The sequence below is a fragment of the Balaenoptera acutorostrata genome, chromosome 16, assembly GCF_949987535.1.
Source record: "Balaenoptera acutorostrata chromosome 16, mBalAcu1.1, whole genome shotgun sequence".
NCBI lineage: Eukaryota > Metazoa > Chordata > Mammalia > Artiodactyla > Balaenopteridae > Balaenoptera > Balaenoptera acutorostrata.
The window spans coordinates 61,669,932-61,689,437 of NC_080079.1; the positions used below are offsets into that span (position 1 = coordinate 61,669,932).

Consider the following 19,506-nt stretch of genomic DNA (forward strand, 5'->3'; position numbering starts at 1 on the left):
AACCGTAATATTGGCTGAAAACTACAATAATAGAAATACGAACAAGATACATATTTTGCCCAGAGGAAGGAAGGATTAATTCTATAGGTAGGGAGTCAGGAGATGGGCAGGAAAAGCTTTATGGAACAGGCAACACTTCAGCTGGAGCAGGCTGAACAGAGTTCCTCTACATTGCACCCAGCACTGCAGTGGGATATGAATCTCCACTTTGATTAATAGGTTAATTCATACAGCAAAGGGGCACTCTTTTCTGGGGATCTTGCAATCTTGTGGGACAAACCCAGCCATTCCTTGCTCAGGAATTGAAGCCCCTGATGCTGCCACTTTTAATAAGCTTTGGAGGAGAGCAGTTGGGATTAGTCCATGATCCTATCAGGGAAGGCACAGTCCCTGAAAGGATGTACATTAGTTATAGAGCCCACAGAGCTAGTACTCTGAGTCCTGAGTAAAAAGCCCATGCAGGAGAATGGGAGACAGGGGAGGGGAGAAGTTTTCACTATAATTAGCTCTGGGAGTAATACAGCTCAGGGAGGGAGGGGAGTACAGCCGGTAACTATTTTGAGCACAGCTTCGATTGACAGGACATGTGTGCTGGACTGTACTGATCTCAGGGCCAAGTTGCCTGCCTGTGGTGTGTGGTGTGGGGTGGAAGGCCTAGGGCAGCAGAAGCAGGACAGCCAGACAGGCCGGACGGGGTACCAGCACCTCGACTTCTCTCCCTGGGACACTGTCCAAACTCCGAGGGCCATAGGCCAAGCTGAGAGATGGGTGCTGAGGAGGAGGTGCTGGTCACACTGTCTGGGGGAGCCCCCTGGGGCTTCCGACTTCAGGGGGGGGCCGAGCAGAGGAAACCTTTACAGGTATCCAAGGTAAGGGAGCCTATATTGAGGTTTCAGGGAAAGGGGAACCCAAGGGAACTTGGGAAGAGTCATGTGGTGGCCTGTGGGGGGAGAAGTGGGAGGCTGTGAAGAAGTGGAGTGGGGGTGGGTAGGTGGTCGAGGAAGCATGCTCAGATCTGACGGGGGGAGTAGTGTCTGAGCACAGCCTTCTTGTGGCGGGCTATTAGAAAAGGGAGTTCCTGGTTTCTGGGAGCAGAGAAAAAAGGAAGACTGTGCCTCAATTTCATAGAAGCAGAGGTCCAGGGCTGGCAACATAGGAGCAGAGGCCCAGGGCTGGCCATCCAGTCTTTGCTCTCCTGGGTCTGTGCCTCTACTCCAAACTCCAGGAATGTAGCGAAGGTTGTAATTTCTCTCTAACTAAATTGGTGTGTGACGATCTGAGGCTCTCACCCAGCCCAGCCCAGCCCAGCCCTGCCCTGCCCCTGCCCCAGCCTTCAGTCCCCCTCTTTCCCTACGCCAGATCCCTTCTCTCACTAGGCAAGACTTTTTTTAGGGCTAGGAGGGTTATGGCAAGATATGACCTGTCAGATGAAGTTGTTACCATTTTGGTTTCATAGCACAGGTTTAATTTTCTCAACTGTAAAATGTAGGTAATGATAGTACCTACTCCATAGGTACTAACTTCTAAGGATTAAATTCAATAAAACATGTAGAGTGCTTGGCACTGTGCCTAACATTTAGTAAGCACTCAATAAATGATAGCCACTATTACTATTATTACTTTAACATATGTACATGTGTGTGCACACCCAGCACACATATACATACACAATCGCAATCCTTCAGAATCTGCTGGACTCCCTCCAATCTGGAGTACTGTTCTAAAATCTTGACTGTGTAGATAATGGTGCCTAGGACTCCAAGGACTAGAAGAGAACTGTTGGCTAGCATAGATATCTCCTTTGGAGGAAAATCTTGAGGGGATAACCACCGTTTCTACAATAGTACGTCCCGTCCCCCCTTGCAGTTTTCCCCGTCTTTTTCATTCAGTGATTACCCTACCTCCCTTTAAAGGATGTGTTATTCTCTAAAATCTGTACCTTCTTCCCTCTAGATTGACCCCCCCTTAACTGTCACCCCTTGTCCCTCCCCATCCTTTCTTACCCTGTAAAGTAAAATTCCATCCACACACCGGTCCCTCCTGTCCTAACTCCTTTCATTCTATTCCCCCCTTGGAGCCCTCCCTCACCTACAGTCTCTCCTCCAACACCTTCTCAGATCCGAAGACGGAGCCAGGCTGGCAGAGCAGGACTCCGGGAAAGGGATCAGCTTTTGGCCGTCAATGGGGTTTCCTGCACCAGCCTCTCTCATGCCAGAGCCATGAGCCTCATCGATGACTCAGGGAATCAGCTTGTCCTCACCGTGCGGCGGTATGGACCCCTCCCACCCCAGCCTACACCCATCCCCCTAGTCCAGGGCTTCCATTGCCTGTCTCAGCTCTGTGTCTCACTGGCCTGACTTCAGCTACTGACAAGTACCCACTTCTGCTTGTGTATCTGTGCTGGAGTACAGATGTTTGTGCATGCCTCCCAAAGCACTTGAATGTGGGTGCGTGGGCCTATTTAGGCCCCTTGCCTGTCTATTTATCATCACATCTCTCTTTAAACCCACTTCCAGTCAAAGCCTGCCAAGCAGATTTGCCTACCAGTTCATCTTCAGATCTCCACTCTTCCCAGCCCATCCATTTCACCTACATTCCAGTCCCCTCTCTCCCCTTACATCCTTCTCCCATCTCCTCCAGATCTCTCTAGCTCTCAGTCATCCAGCTCATTTCTCAAGTTCTGTCCTCTTTTCCATCCAGGGTAGAGGACGAGGGGCCTGTGCGATCTCCATCCCCTGGTGAGCTTCAGGCACTGTCACCCTTGTCTCCGCTGAGTCCTGAGCCCCCTGGTGCTCCAGTTCCCCAGCCTCTCCAGCCTGGGAGCCTCCTCTCTCCCCCTGACAGTGAGGCTTACTATGGAGAGACAGACAGTGATGCTGATGGCCCGGCCACCCAGGAAAAGCCCCGCCGACCCCGCCGCCGAGGCCCAACAAGGCCCACCCCTCCAGGAGCCCCACCTGACGAGGTCTACCTGTCTGACAGCCCCGCAGAGCCAGCACCTGGTGTCCTTGGCCCTCCCAGCCAGGATGACAGCCGCGTGAGCTCCCCATCTTGGGAGGATGGGACAACCCTTCAGCCACCCCCGGCTGAGGCCCTGCTGTTGCCCCATGGCCCCCTCCGGCCTGGCCCTCATCTCATCCCTATGGTGGGGCCTGTTCCCCACCCAGTGGCAGAAGATCTGACTACCACCTATACTCAGAAGGCCAAACAAGCCAGTGAGTGCCTGAACTCCTTTTCCTTAGTCAGGATCCTTCAGTCTGAGCCCTAAATCTAACCCTCCATAACGATACATTCCACCTACCTTATGCTTCCCTTGGATACAGTCTTGGGGACAGGTGGAGAAGAGTAATGGATAGGAGGGGAAAATAATTATTCTCACGATCCCCATTAGTTTTGCTGTTTGAACTAGAGTGACAAAAAAGTACAGGGGGCTCAAGCCAACCCAGGAACAGGATAAGTAGGGAAGTTGGAAAGGCACATGAATTGATGAAGGGTTTGCTTGTCGTTGCCATGATTTTGCTAGGCGTCAGACGGGGTGAGGGCAGAGTGCAGACATGGGTCAGGGGAGTATCTGGAAGCAGGACAGGGATACAGTGACTCTTCAGTGTTAACTCCAGGCACAGCAACAGAGCTACCTTTGACGTTGCTAGTTCCATTAGGATTCCTGGGGACTGGGAGGCTATGGAATAGTCACGAGATCTCTAGGAAGTGGTGGAGGGAGGGATCTTTGGCTTCTTATCTTAGGCGAGAATGTAGGCCCCGGCAGAAAAAGCCACTTCCACTTATCTCAGGCTCTTTACTATTTTTGATGTGAGCTACAGAACAAAGTCTAAGAGTGAACTTTCTCCCTGTCCTATGCCTCCCATACCCCTCCTCTAGAGACCTTTCTTTTCACCTTGGAAATCTCAGGGTTACCCCTCTAGTTCTCATCTCTCGTTCCTCCCCTCCACCATTCTGATTCCTGATCCATAGTATTTTGTGCCTCTAAGTCTGGAATAGAGGCTAAGGACGTGACAGTTTACCATCTGACATCCCTGAGAGTGTCCCATGTCCCACAAAGAAATTCCAGATGCACACCCACGATCTCATGCTTATCCCCAATTCTCATTTTAGCACCCTCTCCCTTCCCCATCATGCTGGGTGAGACTGTAGTTAGTGAGTGGCTCAGGGATATTTTTAGCCAAGCAGACCTCATTGTCCAGTGTGGTGGGGTAGGTGAAAGGGTAGGCAGGTGCCCATGTCCATCATACCAGGGCTTGTGAGGCAGCCCAGGGAAGGGAGGGGGCCAGGCTCCAAAAATAGCACAGTGAGCTCATTCAGCTGCCAGCTCTGGGGATAAGACAAAGGGGCTTTAAAAGGCGTGGGGGGTGGCTCAAACTGGTCCTGCTCCAGCCAACACTGCCTTTCTCGGCATGGAGACTTTTGAGCCCATCAGCCAAGAGCCTCTCAGCCAAGCCAGTTGCGACAAAGCCCCAAGCCCAGTTCCTGAGCTCCAGGACCCGTTCTATGCAGGTACTACCCTCCCACAGCCAAGAGAGTTCTGGAATCTAGAATGGAGGGGACTACATCAACAGTTTGGGAAGGGAGGTCTTTGGGAAAAGTCTTACTCCCTTACCCCCTCCTCCTTTTTTTCCTTCCTCTTCCTTCTTTTCTTAGGAGTTTCACTGCCCTTTTCTCAGAATGGGCTGATGCTATGGCCACATGTCAAAGGGGTTTGTGACCACATGAGCAATGGAAAACTCATGGAGAGAGGGTGTATGTGTGAGAGAGAAGTGTGAGTAATCTATGAATACATGAAAGCATGTATGTGGGAGTCCGTGGGAGAAGATATGAGTGAACAAGAAAGTGTCTGGATACATGTGCAGCTAGTGTCAAGAAAGCTTTGATAGTAATAATTACTCACAGTGGGGCTTAGGTTAAATGCTAAATTTACCTACATTATCTCACTTAAACCTCATAGCAACCCTATGAGGTAGACGTTATGTTATCATCCTTCTTTACAGATGAGGAAACTGAACTTCAGTGAGATGAAGTAACTCTCCCAAGAACCAAAAATCTGAACTAAACTATGACTCCAGTGCCTATCTCTAGTCCACAGTACTATTGTGTGGTATGAACGTTGGAATGGGTGGAATGAAAGCCCTAATCAGAAGGGAGCTTTGATATCTTGAGTGGAACGTAGATGGAATTTCAGGAATTTTTCAGGAGGAACAAGGGATCATGGATCGGAGAGTATCTGTGTCCGAGTCAGGGTCCTAGCAGCAGGGCAGCGTTCCCATTTCCTGGCTCCACCTCCCAGGCCCCACATGGCATGGGAAACCCTGTCCTGGCTCCCCTTAGCACACAGTGCTTGCGTGCCTGCCTGGTAGTGTCTACCTGAGCTCTCTACCCAGAAGGCTTGGAAAATAGGGGGCAGCTCTGACTGTCAAAGAAGCCCACCCCACTCCCACCCTCAGCTTGGGGGAAAGGAGACTGTATCAACTGGTGACTTTGAGATATCCTAAAGATCTGGAAGCTTTCCTTGGAGAGCAGCACTCTGGCTTTTCCTGCATCTCAGATCTGAAGCCATCCCTGCCTGTGAGTAGCAGGGGTTTGAGGCACAGAGGAGCACCTTGGATTTAGAAGGCACTTAAATTTTGCCCCAACTGTTAGTGACAGTGTCTCTGCTAGGGGAATTCTGGGAAGAAGGGCCACCTTGAGTATGCATGTATGTTTTTGTGTGGACACGTGTATTTATACATGTGTATATGAACTAGGATGTATATAAGCTAGAGTATATGGGGATGAGAGAGAAAAGTACAGATGAGAAAATATGCCCATAGCCACCTCTCCCTAGAGCCATATTCTTGTTGAAGTGATGTGTGGTGGGAGTTATTTCTCTGGATGTATATGATGTGGATCACATGATGATAGTGGAATTATGAATGAAGATCCTCATTGCTAAGGATCCTTTGTGTCCTTATTATAGGGTAAGGGGTAGGAAGAGGGGATAAGTCCCAAACTTTCTGAGAAGTCCCCTAACAGGGTTTCTTTGGTGGGAGAAAAGTGCCCCTTCTTATTTTTTCTTACCCTGGGACCTGCTTCATGTCCTTGCCTGCCATGGGAAGTAAACCCCCTTCTACCTCAGCCTCACATTGCCAGCCAGGAATGGAGGGAAGCAGGGGAGGCATGCGTGTGGTGTGAGTAAGAGCAATCTCCTGAAAGATAGGAGGGAAGAGAGGATAGGAGGAGAGCTGTGGTCAGAGTGGTGTCAGGGCAGCCAACTACCCTCTGCCTTCCCTTCAACTGTCCTTGGTTTCACCTTTCACCTCCACTCTGGCCCCAAGTTAGAGGACTTTGCCAAAGGCAGGAGAGACCTTGTGGGTCAGGCCAGTGAAAAGACCAGAGGTGGGAGGCCTGAGGGAGCTGGCTGGGGGGGCGGGGGACGGGTGAGAGCCTTGGGGAACAGAAGATGCTCACTGGCCATTCTCTCCTCCTCTCCTCAGAACTGCAAAGGGCAGAGAGCCTCCAAGAGAGAAGTGTGAAGGAGGCCAAGACCAAATGCCGGACGATTGCATCCCTGCTAACCGCAGCCCCCAACCCCCACTCGAAGGGGGTACTGATGTTTAAGAAACGTCGGCAGAGAGCCAAGAAGTACACCCTAGTGAGCTTTGGGGCTGCCGCGGGGACAGGCGCTGGGGAGGAGGACGGCGTCCCTCCGACTAGTGAGTCCGAGCTGGACGAAGAGGCCTTCTCCGACGCCCGCAGCCTCACCAACCAGTCCGACTGGGACAGCCCCTACCTGGACATGGAGCTGGCCAGGCCGAGCTCAGGCGCAGCAGAGGGCCAGGGCCCGGGGCTGGGAGGGCAGCTGAGTGAGGCCTCTGGGCGAGGGGCCCAACTCTTTGCACAGCAGCGCCAGCGCGCAGACTCCAGCACCCAGGAACCGGCCGGGGATGGTCCAGCCGCCACGCTCAACGGGCAGGGCCTGCAGTCACCACCTCGGGCACAAAACGCTCCGCCAGAGGCGGCTGTGCTCCCATCCAGCCCTTCGCCGGCCCCTGCAGCCAGCCCCAGACCTTTCCTCCCTAGCGGTGGAGCCTCTACCCCAGCTCCAAGCATCTTTAACCGGTCAGCCAGGCCGTTTACTCCGGGCTTACAAGGGCAGCGGCCAGGTACCACCTCAGTTATTTTCCGGCCCCTGGCTCCCAAGAGGGCAAATGAGAGCCTGGGAGGCCTCAGCGCCGTCCCACCGCCTTTCCTGTCCTCTCCGCAGGGGACCACTCCTCTGCCCAGCTTCTCTTCAGGGGTTCCCAGCCACGTGTCAACCCCCGGTTCCCCCAGCACCCCACGCTCCTCCGGCCCCGTGACGGCCACCAGCTCCCTATACATCCCCGCCCCCAATCGTCCTGTTACGCCAGGCGGAGCCCCAGAGCCCCCCGCCCCCTCTAGCGGAGCTGCCATGACCTCCACCGCTTCTATCTTCCTATCGGCGCCTCTGCGACCTGCTGCACGCCCAGAGGCCCCCGCCCCTGGCCCCGCAGCCCCTGAGCCCTCCAGCGCTCGGGAGAAGCGTATCTCCGTGCCAGCTGCTCGCACCGGCATCCTCCAGGAGGCCCGGCGTCGGGGGACCCGAAAGCAGATGTTCCGACCGGGAAATGAGGAGACGAAGAACTCGCCCAACCCGGAGCTGCTATCGTTGGTGCAGAACCTGGATGAAAAACCCCGGGCTGGGGGTGCGGAATCTTGTCCGGAGGAGGATGCCCTGAGCCTCGGGGCTGAAGCCTGCAACTTCATGCAGCCACCAGGGGGCAGGAGTTACAAGACGTTGCCTCACGTGACAGCTAAAACCCCGCCTCCAATGGCTCCCAAGACCCCACCCCCTGCGACTCCTAAGACTCCACCCCCAGTGGCTCCCAAGCCCCCTTCTCGAGGGTTCCTCGATGGGTTAGTGAATGGGGCGGCCCTTTCGGCTGGAATCCCTGAACCACCAAGGCTTCAGGGCAGGGGTGGGGAGCTGTTTGCCAAGCGTCAGAGCCGAGCGGACAGGTATGTGGTGGAAGCACCTGGTCCTGGCCTTGGCCCACGGCCCAGAAGCCCTTCTCCTACCCCCTCCCTGCCCCCTTCCTGGAAATATTCACCCAATATCCGTGCCCCACCTCCAATTGCTTACAACCCACTGCTCTCACCCTTTTTCCCCCAAGCTGCCCGAACTCTCCCTAGTAAGATCCAATCCCAAGGGCCTCGGGCAGCCCCCAAGCAGGGCATTAAGGCTTTGGATTTCATGCGGCACCAGCCCTACCAACTTAAAAGTGCCATGTTCTGTTTTGATGAGGTTCCCCCGACTCCTGGACCCACCTCCTCAGTGCCTCCCAGAACTGCCCGAGTCCAGGAGATCCGCCGATTTTCGACTCCAGCGCCCCAGCCCACTGCAGAGCCCCTGGCACCCACTGTGCTTGCCCCCCGAGCAGCCACTACATTGGATGAGCCCATCTGGAGGGCAGAGCAGGCCTCAGCCCCTGTCCTTAGCCCAGCCCCTCCTCCAGAGTCTCCCAGGGGTCTTGGGGCCTCCCCCAGCTCCTGTGGCTTCCAGGTAGCCAGGCCCCGGTTCTCAGCTACTAGAACGGGATTGCAGGCTCATGTGTGGAGGCCTGGGGCAGGCCACCACTGAACAGGGCACGGCTCCCAGGACCAAGGGGAGGTGGAATATCTAGTTCCTAAAGTTGCTTCTACCCAACCCGCCTGCCCCCGCCCCCGCCCCCCCTCCTTTGCAGGCTAAATTCCCTCCTGCCAGAGAAAGTTTTGGAGTTGGTGTCCCATCTCCCAGCTTCCTCCTGACTCCTAACCTCCCTGCTGCTTTCCAACCTATAATACTATCTTTGCTTTGGTGTCTGTGCTTCTCTTTGTAGTTCCTTGCCTGGATCTCTGTCTTTAACTCTGTCTCTTCACCTACACTCCTCCACTGGTCTCCATTTCTCTACATTTGTGCTTTTTTCTGTGGGCCTTGTTTTAACAGTCAATGAGAAGGACACAGAGAAGTTACCACTGAGACCTCAGGCAAGAAGCTCACCACCAGACAGGCAGCAAAGGGACTGAACTGACCCCTATTTGCACGAAATCACTTGCTGCTCCTCACTCTTCTTTCCCAAGCTTGGCTGGCATTTTCCTAGGCGTGTGTGTGCAAGTGTGTGCGTGCACACAGATGTGCTCTTCTGTCTTAGGCAAGAGTAAGAGGAGCGGTCTAAATAAAGACCCAATCTGGGTCTTACCCTTGCACTAATGAAAGAAGAGTCAGTTATCCTCACATAGACTGTCTGGTGGGGAGAAAGAGACTCATTAGAGTTAAAGATCATCGTCTGTAGCAGGTGTAGAGCATCGGGTGAAATTCATAGAGTATGAGGAGACTCGAAGGACCAGAGCAGTTTGTATGGGTTGAGTTATACCAGCTAGACCAGGAGTAGAACTAAGAATTCTGTTCCTTGGGATTTCAGAAAGTTAGCAACTTGAGAGGCCCATGCTGAGCAACAAAGCATCCAAGAAGTGAAAAGAAAGAAAGAAAATGTCCTCTGAGAACGAACAAATCATTGGCTTCATTGTCTCATGAACTTAAGACAGAAAGGAGAAAAGAACCATGATGTGGAAAGTGAGGTAGAAACCAGGAGCAGAACAGAAATGAATGAAATTGATCGAGCCTCAGAGAGAAGCATGGTGAGGGAGAATACAGTGTTGGTAGAGAGTAAAATTGGATAATAAGAAACCAATCATGTACAAAAGTGGGATTGGGGAGAAATTTGAGGGAGAAGAATGTATTTGTTAGAGTGAAGGGGGATGATGGTGGAGGGATGCGAGAGTGTGTGCTGAGTGTTGAAAGACAGGTATCTGTGCTACCTCCTTTGAATCTGTCCCTCTGTCTTCTGCAGCTTGTCATAACTACCTGAGAAAGGGCAGGGAAACACCCAGAGCCAAAACCTCTTTTTAGTTCCACCCCATCCCTCAAACCCTAGTTCTTATTTCTTTCCAGCTTCAGGTCCTGATCTCTGATCCTAGAGGGACATGGACTCCCCTCTCACCATGACCACCACTAGTCACGTTTGCTGCTTGATCTGGAAATTGATAATTTCCTTTGCATATTGAGTGTGAGTCACAGTACTTTGGTTTGTGCACAAGAATAAACTTATGCCCCATATCTTCTGTTGTTGTCATCTCTTCTAGTTTTATACCTAAATCCTGGTCTCCCCTTCATCTTCTCTAATTCATTCCCCTGATCTCCTGATTCCTGATCTCTTTTCTCAGTTCCTACCCTCCTATTTTTTACTGTTTTGCCCTTCACCCCCTGGTCTTTTGCTCTTCTCTACCAATTCTGTCCTGCTCCAATGTAGCCACCTCCATCACTCCCCCAGTTCTCTCTCTCCAGATTCTCCCCTTCTCCATCCCCTGCTCCATACTTCTCAGATGAGGCCTCAGCTTACAGAACCTAGACAATCTGGAAAGGCCCTCTAAGCCTTTCGCCGTCAACATTTCCCAACACCCTGGAGGAAATGAAGGGAAAGCAATGGCTGAAGTTGAAGGTGGGGTGAGAGAGGGAAGAAGGAGAGAGAGGGTGGATCAGCATGGATTGAGACTAATAAAAAAGATAAGGCACTGAAAGGCGGCTAGAATTAGACTTCTGAGAAGGGGAAGTTCTGTTGCCCCAGTTTTACCAGCAGGGGGCAGATTTGTGCCAATAACCAGGCCCATGACCCTGATTCTCCCAAATATGCAGCCTCTCAGAATTTCAAAGGAAGGGCTCAGAGAGCCTAGGCTAAATATTCTGTCTTCATTCACTAGGTAGTTTTAGGTACTCAATCATAAGAGACCAAAATTTTGGTTGGTTTTTGAGGGGAGGATGGTAATGATGATGAAATCACCTTTTGCTATTTATGTTTTTTCATCTAATTGCTTCTTTGGGTTAGGAGAGAATGGAGAAAAAGGACAAAAGATGAGGAATCTGGAGGCTAAACTGGTCTGGGCAGAGGCCAAGTAGAGGGGAGCAGGGCGACCTTTCAGCCCCTAACCTGAACCTATAAAGTTCAGGATGGGAAAAGGACATGGTCAGGAAGAGTGGGTAGCTCACAGAGGGACAGAAAGGTATTCTGGGGACTACAAAAGCCACTTCCTAAGGCAGCCACAACAGGGCGGTGGATACAGCAGAGGTGCAGCAGCTGGTTACAAAACCTGAGCAGAAGATGGAGAAGGATCCAGGATGTTCACGCAGCTACTGAGGAAGGTGCCGGGCAAATGACAGGTTTCCCTGGAGGGGGCTCTCAAGCTTGTGCCCTTTCCCAGAGGCTTCTCTTGACCAGTGTGAATGGGACAGTCCAGATCCTATGGGGTGTGTGCTCCCTTTGAAGAAAATCCCAAGTAGGAGCCTCAGAGAGTAAAGCCCTGGCAGGTCAGAAGCCTATGTGTACCCCTTCAGGGAGAAGTGACATCTGGGACTTCCCTGGTGGCGGCCTCAGTGGTTAAGAATCTGCCTGTCAATGCAGGGGACACGAGTACGAGCCCTGGTCCAGGAAGATCCCACACGCCACGGAGCAGCTAAGCCCGTGCACTACAACTACTGAGCCTGTGCCCTAGAGCCCGCGAGCCATAACCACTGAAGCCTGTGCACCTAGAGCCCGTGCTCCGCAGCAAGAGAAGCCACCGCAATGAGAAGCCCGCGCACCACAACGAAAAGTAGACCCTGCTCGCCGCAACTAAAGCCTGCGTGCAGCAACGAAGACCCGAAGCAGCCAGAAATTAATTAATTAATTAATTAATTATTTTAAAAAACAGTGACATCTATCTAGCAGAGCAGGCTAAACTGAGCACCCAAACAGCAAATGGGGATGAAAAGGCAGAAACTGGTCAAGTCTTCCCCCACATCATCCCTGATAGCCTAACTACTGGATTTGGTTAATTTGGTCCCTTATCCTACCAAAATCTGGCCCTCCCAAAGGAAAGACCAGCCTATCCAGGAACTTTCAAAGGGCAGTTCCATTGTGAACAGAAATTCCCTCCCCGAAACATAGCATCTTAAACCCTCCCAACCCCCAAAATGCACCCACATGTCCCTCCAGCTCCAGCCTGGATTGTCTCTGAATGGCTCTCCAGACACGTTCTCCTGGTTCTCACTTTCCCACTCCAAATTCCTATTCACCACTTGCTGCCTGCTTCCTCTCTCCCTCTCAGTTTTCAGTTTCTCCCTGAGTGCTTCTTTGGATCTCAGCCTCAAGGTGCCAAAGAAGAGGAGTCCCTGGGCAGACTGATCCTTGGCTCAGACAGCTTAGTGAGAGAATTCTAAAGGCCTTTCCTCCCCTTCCTGAGCCTCTGGGCAAGGAGGATGGGACCTTGGTTCCAGGGTCTCAGTACCCCTGTGCCATTTGAGCTGCTTGCGCTCATCGTCTCTATTAATAACCACCCTCCCTCCCCCATTGCCAGTGCTGCCCCCACGCCTGCCCAGCTCAGGTTCTCTAGTCACAGCAGCTCAGTCCTCCAAAGCTGCTGGACCCCAGGGAGAGCTGACCACCGCTTGAGCAGCCGGTAAGTCTCCAGCTTTATAGTCAGAGGGGCTAGAGCCCACTCTGCTGACTGCTGTGTCTGTGTCTGTAATAGTGACCCTTGATCCTGGGGGGAGCTGCCCAGCTCCTCCATCTGTACTCAATTCCCAGTTGTCCAGTTCAGGGGAGCCACAGAGAGTTGGAAGGAGAAGGGCCCAAGAGGGTGGGGGGATTGGAGATGTTGGGGGAGGCACTGGAGGAATGAGAAGGCGGTCTGAGAGGCTGGATGGAAAACAACCTAGTTGGGGCTGAGAGAGGTACGGGGAGAATCTATTTAGCAGTTCCTGGACTCTGGCCTCAGCAGACCCCACTAAGCTAGTAGAATCGCAGATGTGTTGTGAGACAGGACTCAGCAGAAGACATTTCGCTGAGTGCCAACTTCTGTTAAGGAGGGGCTGGAATCTGTATCTTTTCCCAGCTTGTCCCCCTCCACTGCCAGATCCTATGATTATGTTCCTGTCCTCCCTGAATTCCCCACTGCTATGATATTGCTGAATTGACATGCATCAAGATTGACCTCCCTCTCCACTCCAGGTCTGGGGGGTGGGGAGTGACTGAAACGGAGTGGGAGCACTGCTGTCACCTCCCAGGCCATGATCCAGCTGGCCCGGTGGAGGGGCAATAACCTCTCCATCCTATGGAGAATGTTTCTGGCTGGATCTCCTCAACCCTGGCAGAACATTTTTTCTGCTCCCCCCCCCCCCCGCCCGCCCCGCCCCGCCGCCCTGGGGCTTGGGGAAGACTGAGAGGCCAGAGCTTGCAATGATAATCCCAGTCTGGGAGCCCCGTACAAATAAAAACTTCGAATCATGCCAAACCAATGAAACCTGGGTGCATTACCTGACCTGTAAGTAATGTGTTTGTTTTACCCCCAGGCCCCCCTAACACATATTGTGTTCCTAAGCCCTGCACCAGCTCTATGTAAAACAGCTGAAAAGAGGTTGGTAGAAGGTAGGGGCAAGGGGTGCATCTATATTTTCTGCCCTGCTTCCCAAGAAGAGAAGCCCTAAAGCAATGGTTTTTCACCTTTTAGAGAAATATGTATTTCTTTAAAAAAATCGAATGAAATTTTGCTCCCTGAAGTCCTTAAGCAGTGCCTTACTGTAGACACTCACCCCAGTCCCTGTCCATCCTTCACCTCCTCCTTCCCACCCGATCCAGGCTCCATCCACCTCCACAATGCCACTCTCAGAGACCCCTGCCCCCAACAAGAAGCGGAAATCCAGCAAGCTGATCATGGAACTCACTGGAGGTATGGCATGTGTGCACCTACCTAGTGTGGGACTTCTTATTGAGAGTATCTCTGGCCCATGAGTCCCAGAAGTATCATAAGGTTATATGTGCCTTAAGGTGAAGAGATAAGGAGAGACAAGAGGAATTTGGGGTGGGGGTGAGGTTTGCGGGGGTGGGGGGAAAGGGGGAAAGGAAGAAAGAATTCAACACTGACTACTCACCCTTCCACCCTTTTCACCTTGTAATCTGAGACAGTAATACCCATGCCATGTTACCCGGCACAGGTCCAAGACAACAGGACCCACAGGTCAGTGAGGTATGTTTGAGAAGAAAATATGTATGATGGAGACTGGCACAGAGTAAGGTCTCAATACATGGTTAGTTTCCTTACTTCTTTCCCCAGAGCTAAGGAGCCTCGTATAGGCACTTAAAATGGAAAATTGCTCAGGCATTTTTCCTGGGGGTGGTAGGAGTACAGCAAGTGAGGAGCTCTCCCAATACCTAGAAGCCGTTTGCAGCCAGTTTACTGAGGGGAAGAGAAGGCAAAGGAGTTAAGATAGGAGTATATATTTAGAGGTGGCCTTTGGGCTTTCCCCCGTGCTATAGTTTCCCCAATGACCTCCATCTATGATGTTTCTTTACTCTTTTGCCCTGTACCCCATACCTTTTACCCCATTCACCGTCTTCACCCCATTCTAGTATCCCCACTGTCTCACTCTGCACCCCATTTCCCATGCATCCTCTCCAACTCCAAACCCAGGAAATCAAAATCCCTCATAAACTAGACAGAATTTGATCAGACATCACAGACAGCATCTGCTTCACTCAGTGATCTCTGCTGGGACACACGCACTTAATTAGTTGTGGACGGCGGCTTCATTTGGAGCTAGAAAACCCTACTTTCCTCTTTCCCTTGCCTCTGCCTCCCCACCTCCCTGAAAGGTGGACGGGAGAGCTCGGGCCTGAACCTGGGCAAGAAGATCAGCGTCCCAAGGGATGTGATGCTGGAGGAGCTGTCGCTGCTCACTAACCGGGGCTCCAAGATGTTCAAACTGCGGCAGATGCGGGTGGAGAAATTTATCTATGAAAACCACCCTGATGTCTTCTCTGACAGCTCAATGGTGAGTTCGTAACTTTACTGCTCTCAAAGCCTCGTGCCTCTTTTGACAGCTTCTTGGTAGGCCCCGCCGAGTCTCTAAAATATGACCAACCTCCCCTCCCAGCTAATTTATAAGCTCATTAACCCCCCAGATACAGCGAGCCCCCAATAGCTCCAGGGTGAATTACAGCCCACCTCTGAAACTAAATCTGTGTCTTAGAGCTGGTGAGGCAGGGTGGGGAGTCCACACCTTCAAGGAGAAAACTCCTTCCCAGTATGGTTAAGTATTAAAGATAGGATTACCAGATAAAACACAGGATGCCCAGTCCTATATTTTAAAGTTGAGATACACACTAAATAAGCTACGAGGATATATTGTACGGCACAGTAAATAAAGCCCATATTTTATAATACCTTTAAATGGAGTATAGTCTATAAGAATATTGCATCACTATGTTGTATACCTGAAACTAATATAATATTATAAATCAACACTACTTCAATTTAAAAAAATAAAGTTGAGATATACACAGATAATTTTTTAGTAAAGTATGTCCCATGCAATATTTGGGACATAAGTTTTTTTTTAAAAATTGAAGACACTTAGGGAATTCCCTGGTGGTCCAGTGGTCTGGTGCTCTCACTGCCAGGGGCCTGGGTTCGATCCCTGGTTGGGGAACTAAGATCCTGCAAGCCACGCAGCATGGCCAAAAAAGAAAAGAAAAGAAAAAAAATTTGAAGACACTTAGTTAAATTTGAATTTCAGATACACAATAATTTTTTAATGTAAGTGTGTTCCATGAAATATTTGGGACATGAAAATTAAATTAAAAAATACAGGACACCGAGTTAAATTTGAATTTCAGATACATGACGAATACTCTCTTATATCTAAATATATCCCATGCAATACTTAGGCATATTTATACTAAAAAAGTATTATTGTGTATCTGAAATTCAAATTTAACTGGTATCCTGTGATTTTTTCTTTTTGCAAAATCTGGCAACCCTAGAAAGAGGTAAGTGAATTTTTATAGCCATCTCTTCTTGAGCCATTCTTTTATCTAAAGGGTCAGTATAAGGACCACAGATGTGGGGACTGAAACCGTGCTTTAAGGTCCTACGTCTCCTAGTCAGGATCATTCTCCAAAGAGAAGTAGAGATTGGAGAGGGACCAGGCACAAGATATTTCAGCTGAGAAGGAGGGGATCGTCTCCATTTCCTTTCTTCCCCCTCCACCTTTCCTGGGCAGCCAGGGGAGAGTGAAAATAGATGCCTACATGGGGCCAGGGGCAGGAGTGTCTGCCATTGGCCCGTATGTAGGAGCAGAATAAAAATGCTGAACCGGTCATATCTAACTTTAGGAGGCCAAAAGCCCTCCTCCCTGCCTGTGTCTGGTTACACTGGGTGGAGCATGGGGGTGTGTTCGGTGGGTGGCCAGGAGAGCCTCCTGAAGGAGTTGGCAGGGTTATTTTTAGGCTTTGGGGATGGATCCAGTGTTGCCCTTTGGGCTTCCCTTCCCCCTACCCACTACAGTTTCACTGTCAGGAAGTCCTGGTCCAACAGGCACCAAGAGGAGAAAGGGAGAGGAAGAGGAAGAGAGAGAAGAGACTTTTATCTGTTAGACAAGATGCAGGGGAGGAGCAGAGATCTCTCTAGTTCTTTAACTTAAGGCTGGGTTCTCCGTGCCAGCCCCAATCTCTCAAATCTAAGTTGAGCAGAACTCTTGGTCCTCTGCCTTGGTAAGGAGGGAAAGGGGATTTCGGAGAATGAGTTGCCCCCATCCTAGATGTAATTCGAACTGAGCCAAAGGGGTTGTATCCCTTAAGGAGAGTTTAATTTCTCTCAGTCAGGCTATCTGCTAACCATCTATTGGACGGGGGAGTCTCAGACGATTCAGTGTCTTCGGGTTGTCCATTGTCTCTGATCACCTCCTACTTGCTATGGTATTCCCCGTACCCATTGCTAACCTTCCCCTTACTTTGTCCTTTCTTTTCAGGATCACTTCCAGAAGTTCCTTCCCACAGTTGGGGGACAGCTGGGTACAGCTGGCCAGGGATTCTCCTACAGCAAGGGCAGCGGCGGAGGCCAGGCAGGGGGAAGTGGCTCTGCCGGACAGTATGGCTCTGATGAGCATCACCATCATCAGGGCCCTGGGTCTGGATATGGGGGTACAGGTGGTCCTGGGGGCCAGACTGGCCGAGGAGGAGCTGCTGGCACTGCAGGGGTTGGCGAGACAGGACTAGGCAAGTATCCTCACCCAAGAATAATGTGTCTGGTCTCTAGAGCAGAGAAATCCCCAGGAATGAGGCCTAGACTGGGTGTAGGAAGCAGGAGAGGCCTGTTGAGATAGCCTGATGGACTTTCTGGGTCCATAAGGATACAGAGACGTGTCTATTCCACCCAGAAGCCTGTCTCTCAGTCACCTTTCTAGCCTTTCAGTTTGTATCACAAATCCGACTCCAGGCTGTCATTATTTCACAAACCTTATACAATTACCAAGATGTTTTACCTTTGGTCCCTGGCCCCAGCAACTTCTCTAGTGCAGGGCTCTGAGACTAACCTCCATTGGCTACTAACTGCTATTATTTGACTTATTATTATTTCTCTCCCATGGCTGCCAGACGACCAGGCAGGTGGAGAAGGAAAACATATCTCTGTGTTCAAGACCTATATTTCCCCATGGGAGAGAGCCATGGGGGTTGACTCCCAGCAAAAAGTGGAACTTGGCATCAACCTGCTGGCCCACAGGGCCAAAGGTGATCTCCCTCAGTATAAGTCCTTCAACAGGTAAGGGGGATGGGGAAGGAACCTGATGCATTCCAGTGTATGGCAACATGCCCTTAGTTGGAATGGAGACTGGTTCAAATGTTTCAGGAGGATGAGGAGGCATGGGAGGAATTTGGGGGCCGCAATTGAAGGCTTTTGGTCTTTCCACTGTAGCTCAGAGAAACAGCATGGTATGATGAAGGAAAAATTTGCTAGGAGGCAGGATCTGAATTTTAGTTCATAGTTATTAGCTGTGTGGGAAAGTCACCCTACTTCTGAGCCTTGGTTGCCTTGACTGTGAAATGGGAATAATATATTACACATTTAAAGGCTTCTTGAGGCTCCCTTCATTCAAGGTTACAATTCCATTACTGTCCTTATAGTATAATTCTATTTTTCTTTTCTTTTCTTTTTTTAATTGAAGTATAGTTGACTTACAACATTATATTAGTTTCAGGTGTACAACATAGTGATTCAGAATTTTTATAGATTACGCACCACAGCAAGTTATTATACTATTGAAGATTCTATTTCTTTATACCCTACTTTAGTAAGGTTCAAGTACCTATCCTTTTGGAACTGGGCTTCTCTAGACTGTGTGAAAACAGGACAGGGAAGCCCTAGAGAAGTGCTTTTGCGTTTGGTCCTAAGGTGCCTGGATTTTCCAGGAAATGTTAATTCCTCTCATCCAGGGCACACACTATCCACTGGAGGTGGGGTAGGGGTTTGGGGGGGGGTTCTCTACATTATAATTTAAGGTGACCTCAGACCCTTGAGTCTGTAGTGTTTGGGGTAAATTTCTCTGAAAATGTGACTGACTTGGGTCACAACTATCCATGAGACTCTCTATCTAGTACACACTAGACTACTTTTCTCATTTTTAGCTTTGGGGAAACAAGCAAACCAGAAGGGGGAAAGGAGTACTAAGGGAGAAGAAGAATAAGGAGTGCAGAAGCAATCTGAAACTAGAATTCACAGACTTCCCCATCCTCAAAACAGTGTAACATCTCACTGACAAAACTTTTTCTTTTGTTCTGGTTTTTAATTAAATAATGTGTCCCCTTTTCAGGACAGCAATGCCTTATGGTGGATATGAGAAGGCCTCCAAACGCATGACCTTCCAGATGCCCAAGTTTGACCTGGGGCCCTTGCTGAGTGAACCCCTAGTCCTCTACAACCAGAACCTCTCCAACAGGCCTTCTTTCAATCGAACCCCTATTCCCTGGCTGAGTTCCGGGGAGCCTGTAGACTACAACGTGGATATTGGCATCCCCTTGGATGGAGAAACAGAGGAGCTGTGAGGTGTTTCTACCTCTACTTTGTATCAAGTTTCCCCTCTCTGGTTTCATTTTGGAGAGGGAATGCTGAGCAGGATACCCCCACTGAAAATCCAGTATCCTTGTGGGAATGGAGGGAAAAAGAAAGGGGAGATCTGCCCTTCCATCCTTCACTCCAAGTCCCCACTCCAAGCATCTTTTCTTACCAACTCAGAGCTCCCCTTCCACTTGCTCTGTATGGAACCTTCTCTTTTATGGAATTTTCTCTGCCTTCGGTAACAGTTAATAAACTTCAAGGAAATGAACTCATTCTTCCTCTGATATTTGAGGGCAGACGAAAACTGAGGCTAACAATGCACAGAGACTAATTAAAGTCAAATACCATATATCCATTATTCAGACTTCAAGACTGACCTGCTTACTTACACACCCACACCCACATCCACACCTGCCAAAGCACATTCATAGGTGTATACAAAGACATACTTATTGAATAGTACATAAGACAAATAATCGTGCACAATCACACGTGCTGGCCCATATGTGGGCAAAGCTAAGCAGCAATTGTGTG

The 19,506-nt window shown here is 50.4% G+C and overlaps 3 protein-coding genes across 5 annotated transcripts in view; 2 read left to right on the plus strand and 1 right to left on the minus strand.

Moving 5' to 3' along the window:
* Positions 1–2,226, minus strand: part of SEC24C (SEC24 homolog C, COPII coat complex component) — a 31,775-nt gene extending 29,549 nt beyond the window's left edge. The window contains exon 1 of the mRNA XM_057531231.1: positions 2,089–2,226. The gene's annotated coding sequence lies outside the window, so the exon portion shown is untranslated. The remainder of the gene's footprint in view (positions 1–2,088) is intronic.
* On the plus strand, positions 623–12,251 carry SYNPO2L (synaptopodin 2 like). Of its 3 annotated transcripts, XM_057531233.1 has the most exons (5): positions 623–869; positions 2,118–2,269; positions 2,701–3,215; positions 6,486–8,028; positions 11,505–12,251. In XM_057531233.1, exons 1-5 carry the CDS (start codon positions 765–767, stop codon positions 11,593–11,595), a joined length of 2,406 nt encoding a protein of 801 aa, XP_057387216.1. In that variant the 5' UTR covers positions 623–764; the 3' UTR covers positions 11,596–12,251. The 3 variants fall into 3 exon arrangements, with proteins under 3 accessions (XP_057387216.1, XP_007166703.2, XP_057387217.1); XM_007166641.3 differs by lacking the exon at positions 11,505–12,251 and having other exon boundaries at positions 626–869; positions 6,486–10,165; XM_057531234.1 differs by lacking the exons at positions 623–869; positions 2,118–2,269; positions 2,701–3,215; positions 11,505–12,251 and adding an exon at positions 4,335–4,512 and having other exon boundaries at positions 6,486–10,165.
* Positions 12,252–12,402: 151 nt separating this feature from the next.
* On the plus strand, positions 12,403–19,240 carry MYOZ1 (myozenin 1). Its single transcript, XM_007166595.2, has 6 exons — positions 12,403–12,540; positions 13,719–13,809; positions 14,733–14,911; positions 16,889–17,135; positions 17,514–17,679; positions 18,728–19,240. Exons 2-6 carry the CDS (start codon positions 13,737–13,739, stop codon positions 18,957–18,959), a joined length of 897 nt encoding a protein of 298 aa, XP_007166657.1. The 5' UTR covers positions 12,403–12,540; positions 13,719–13,736; the 3' UTR covers positions 18,960–19,240.
* The last annotated feature ends 266 nt before the right edge of the window (positions 19,241–19,506 follow it).

Bases quoted from the DNA above. Each gene is read 5' to 3' on its own strand.
- MYOZ1 (XM_007166595.2), top strand. From the start codon at position 13,737: ATGCCACTCTCAGAGACCCCTGCCCCCAACAAGAAGCGGAAATCCAGC. The intron at 14,912-16,888 runs GTGAGTTCGTAA...CTTTCTTTTCAG, and splicing joins TCTTCTCTGACAGCTCAATG to GATCACTTCCAGAAGTTCCT. The intron at 17,136-17,513 runs GCAAGTATCCTC...CATGGCTGCCAG, and splicing joins GGTTGGCGAGACAGGACTAG to ACGACCAGGCAGGTGGAGAA.
- SYNPO2L (XM_007166641.3), top strand. From the start codon at position 765: ATGGGTGCTGAGGAGGAGGTGCTGGTCACACTGTCTGGGGGAGCCCCC. The intron at 870-2,117 runs GTAAGGGAGCCT...ACACCTTCTCAG, and splicing joins AACCTTTACAGGTATCCAAG to ATCCGAAGACGGAGCCAGGC. The intron at 2,270-2,700 runs GTATGGACCCCT...TTTTCCATCCAG, and splicing joins CTTGTCCTCACCGTGCGGCG to GGTAGAGGACGAGGGGCCTG.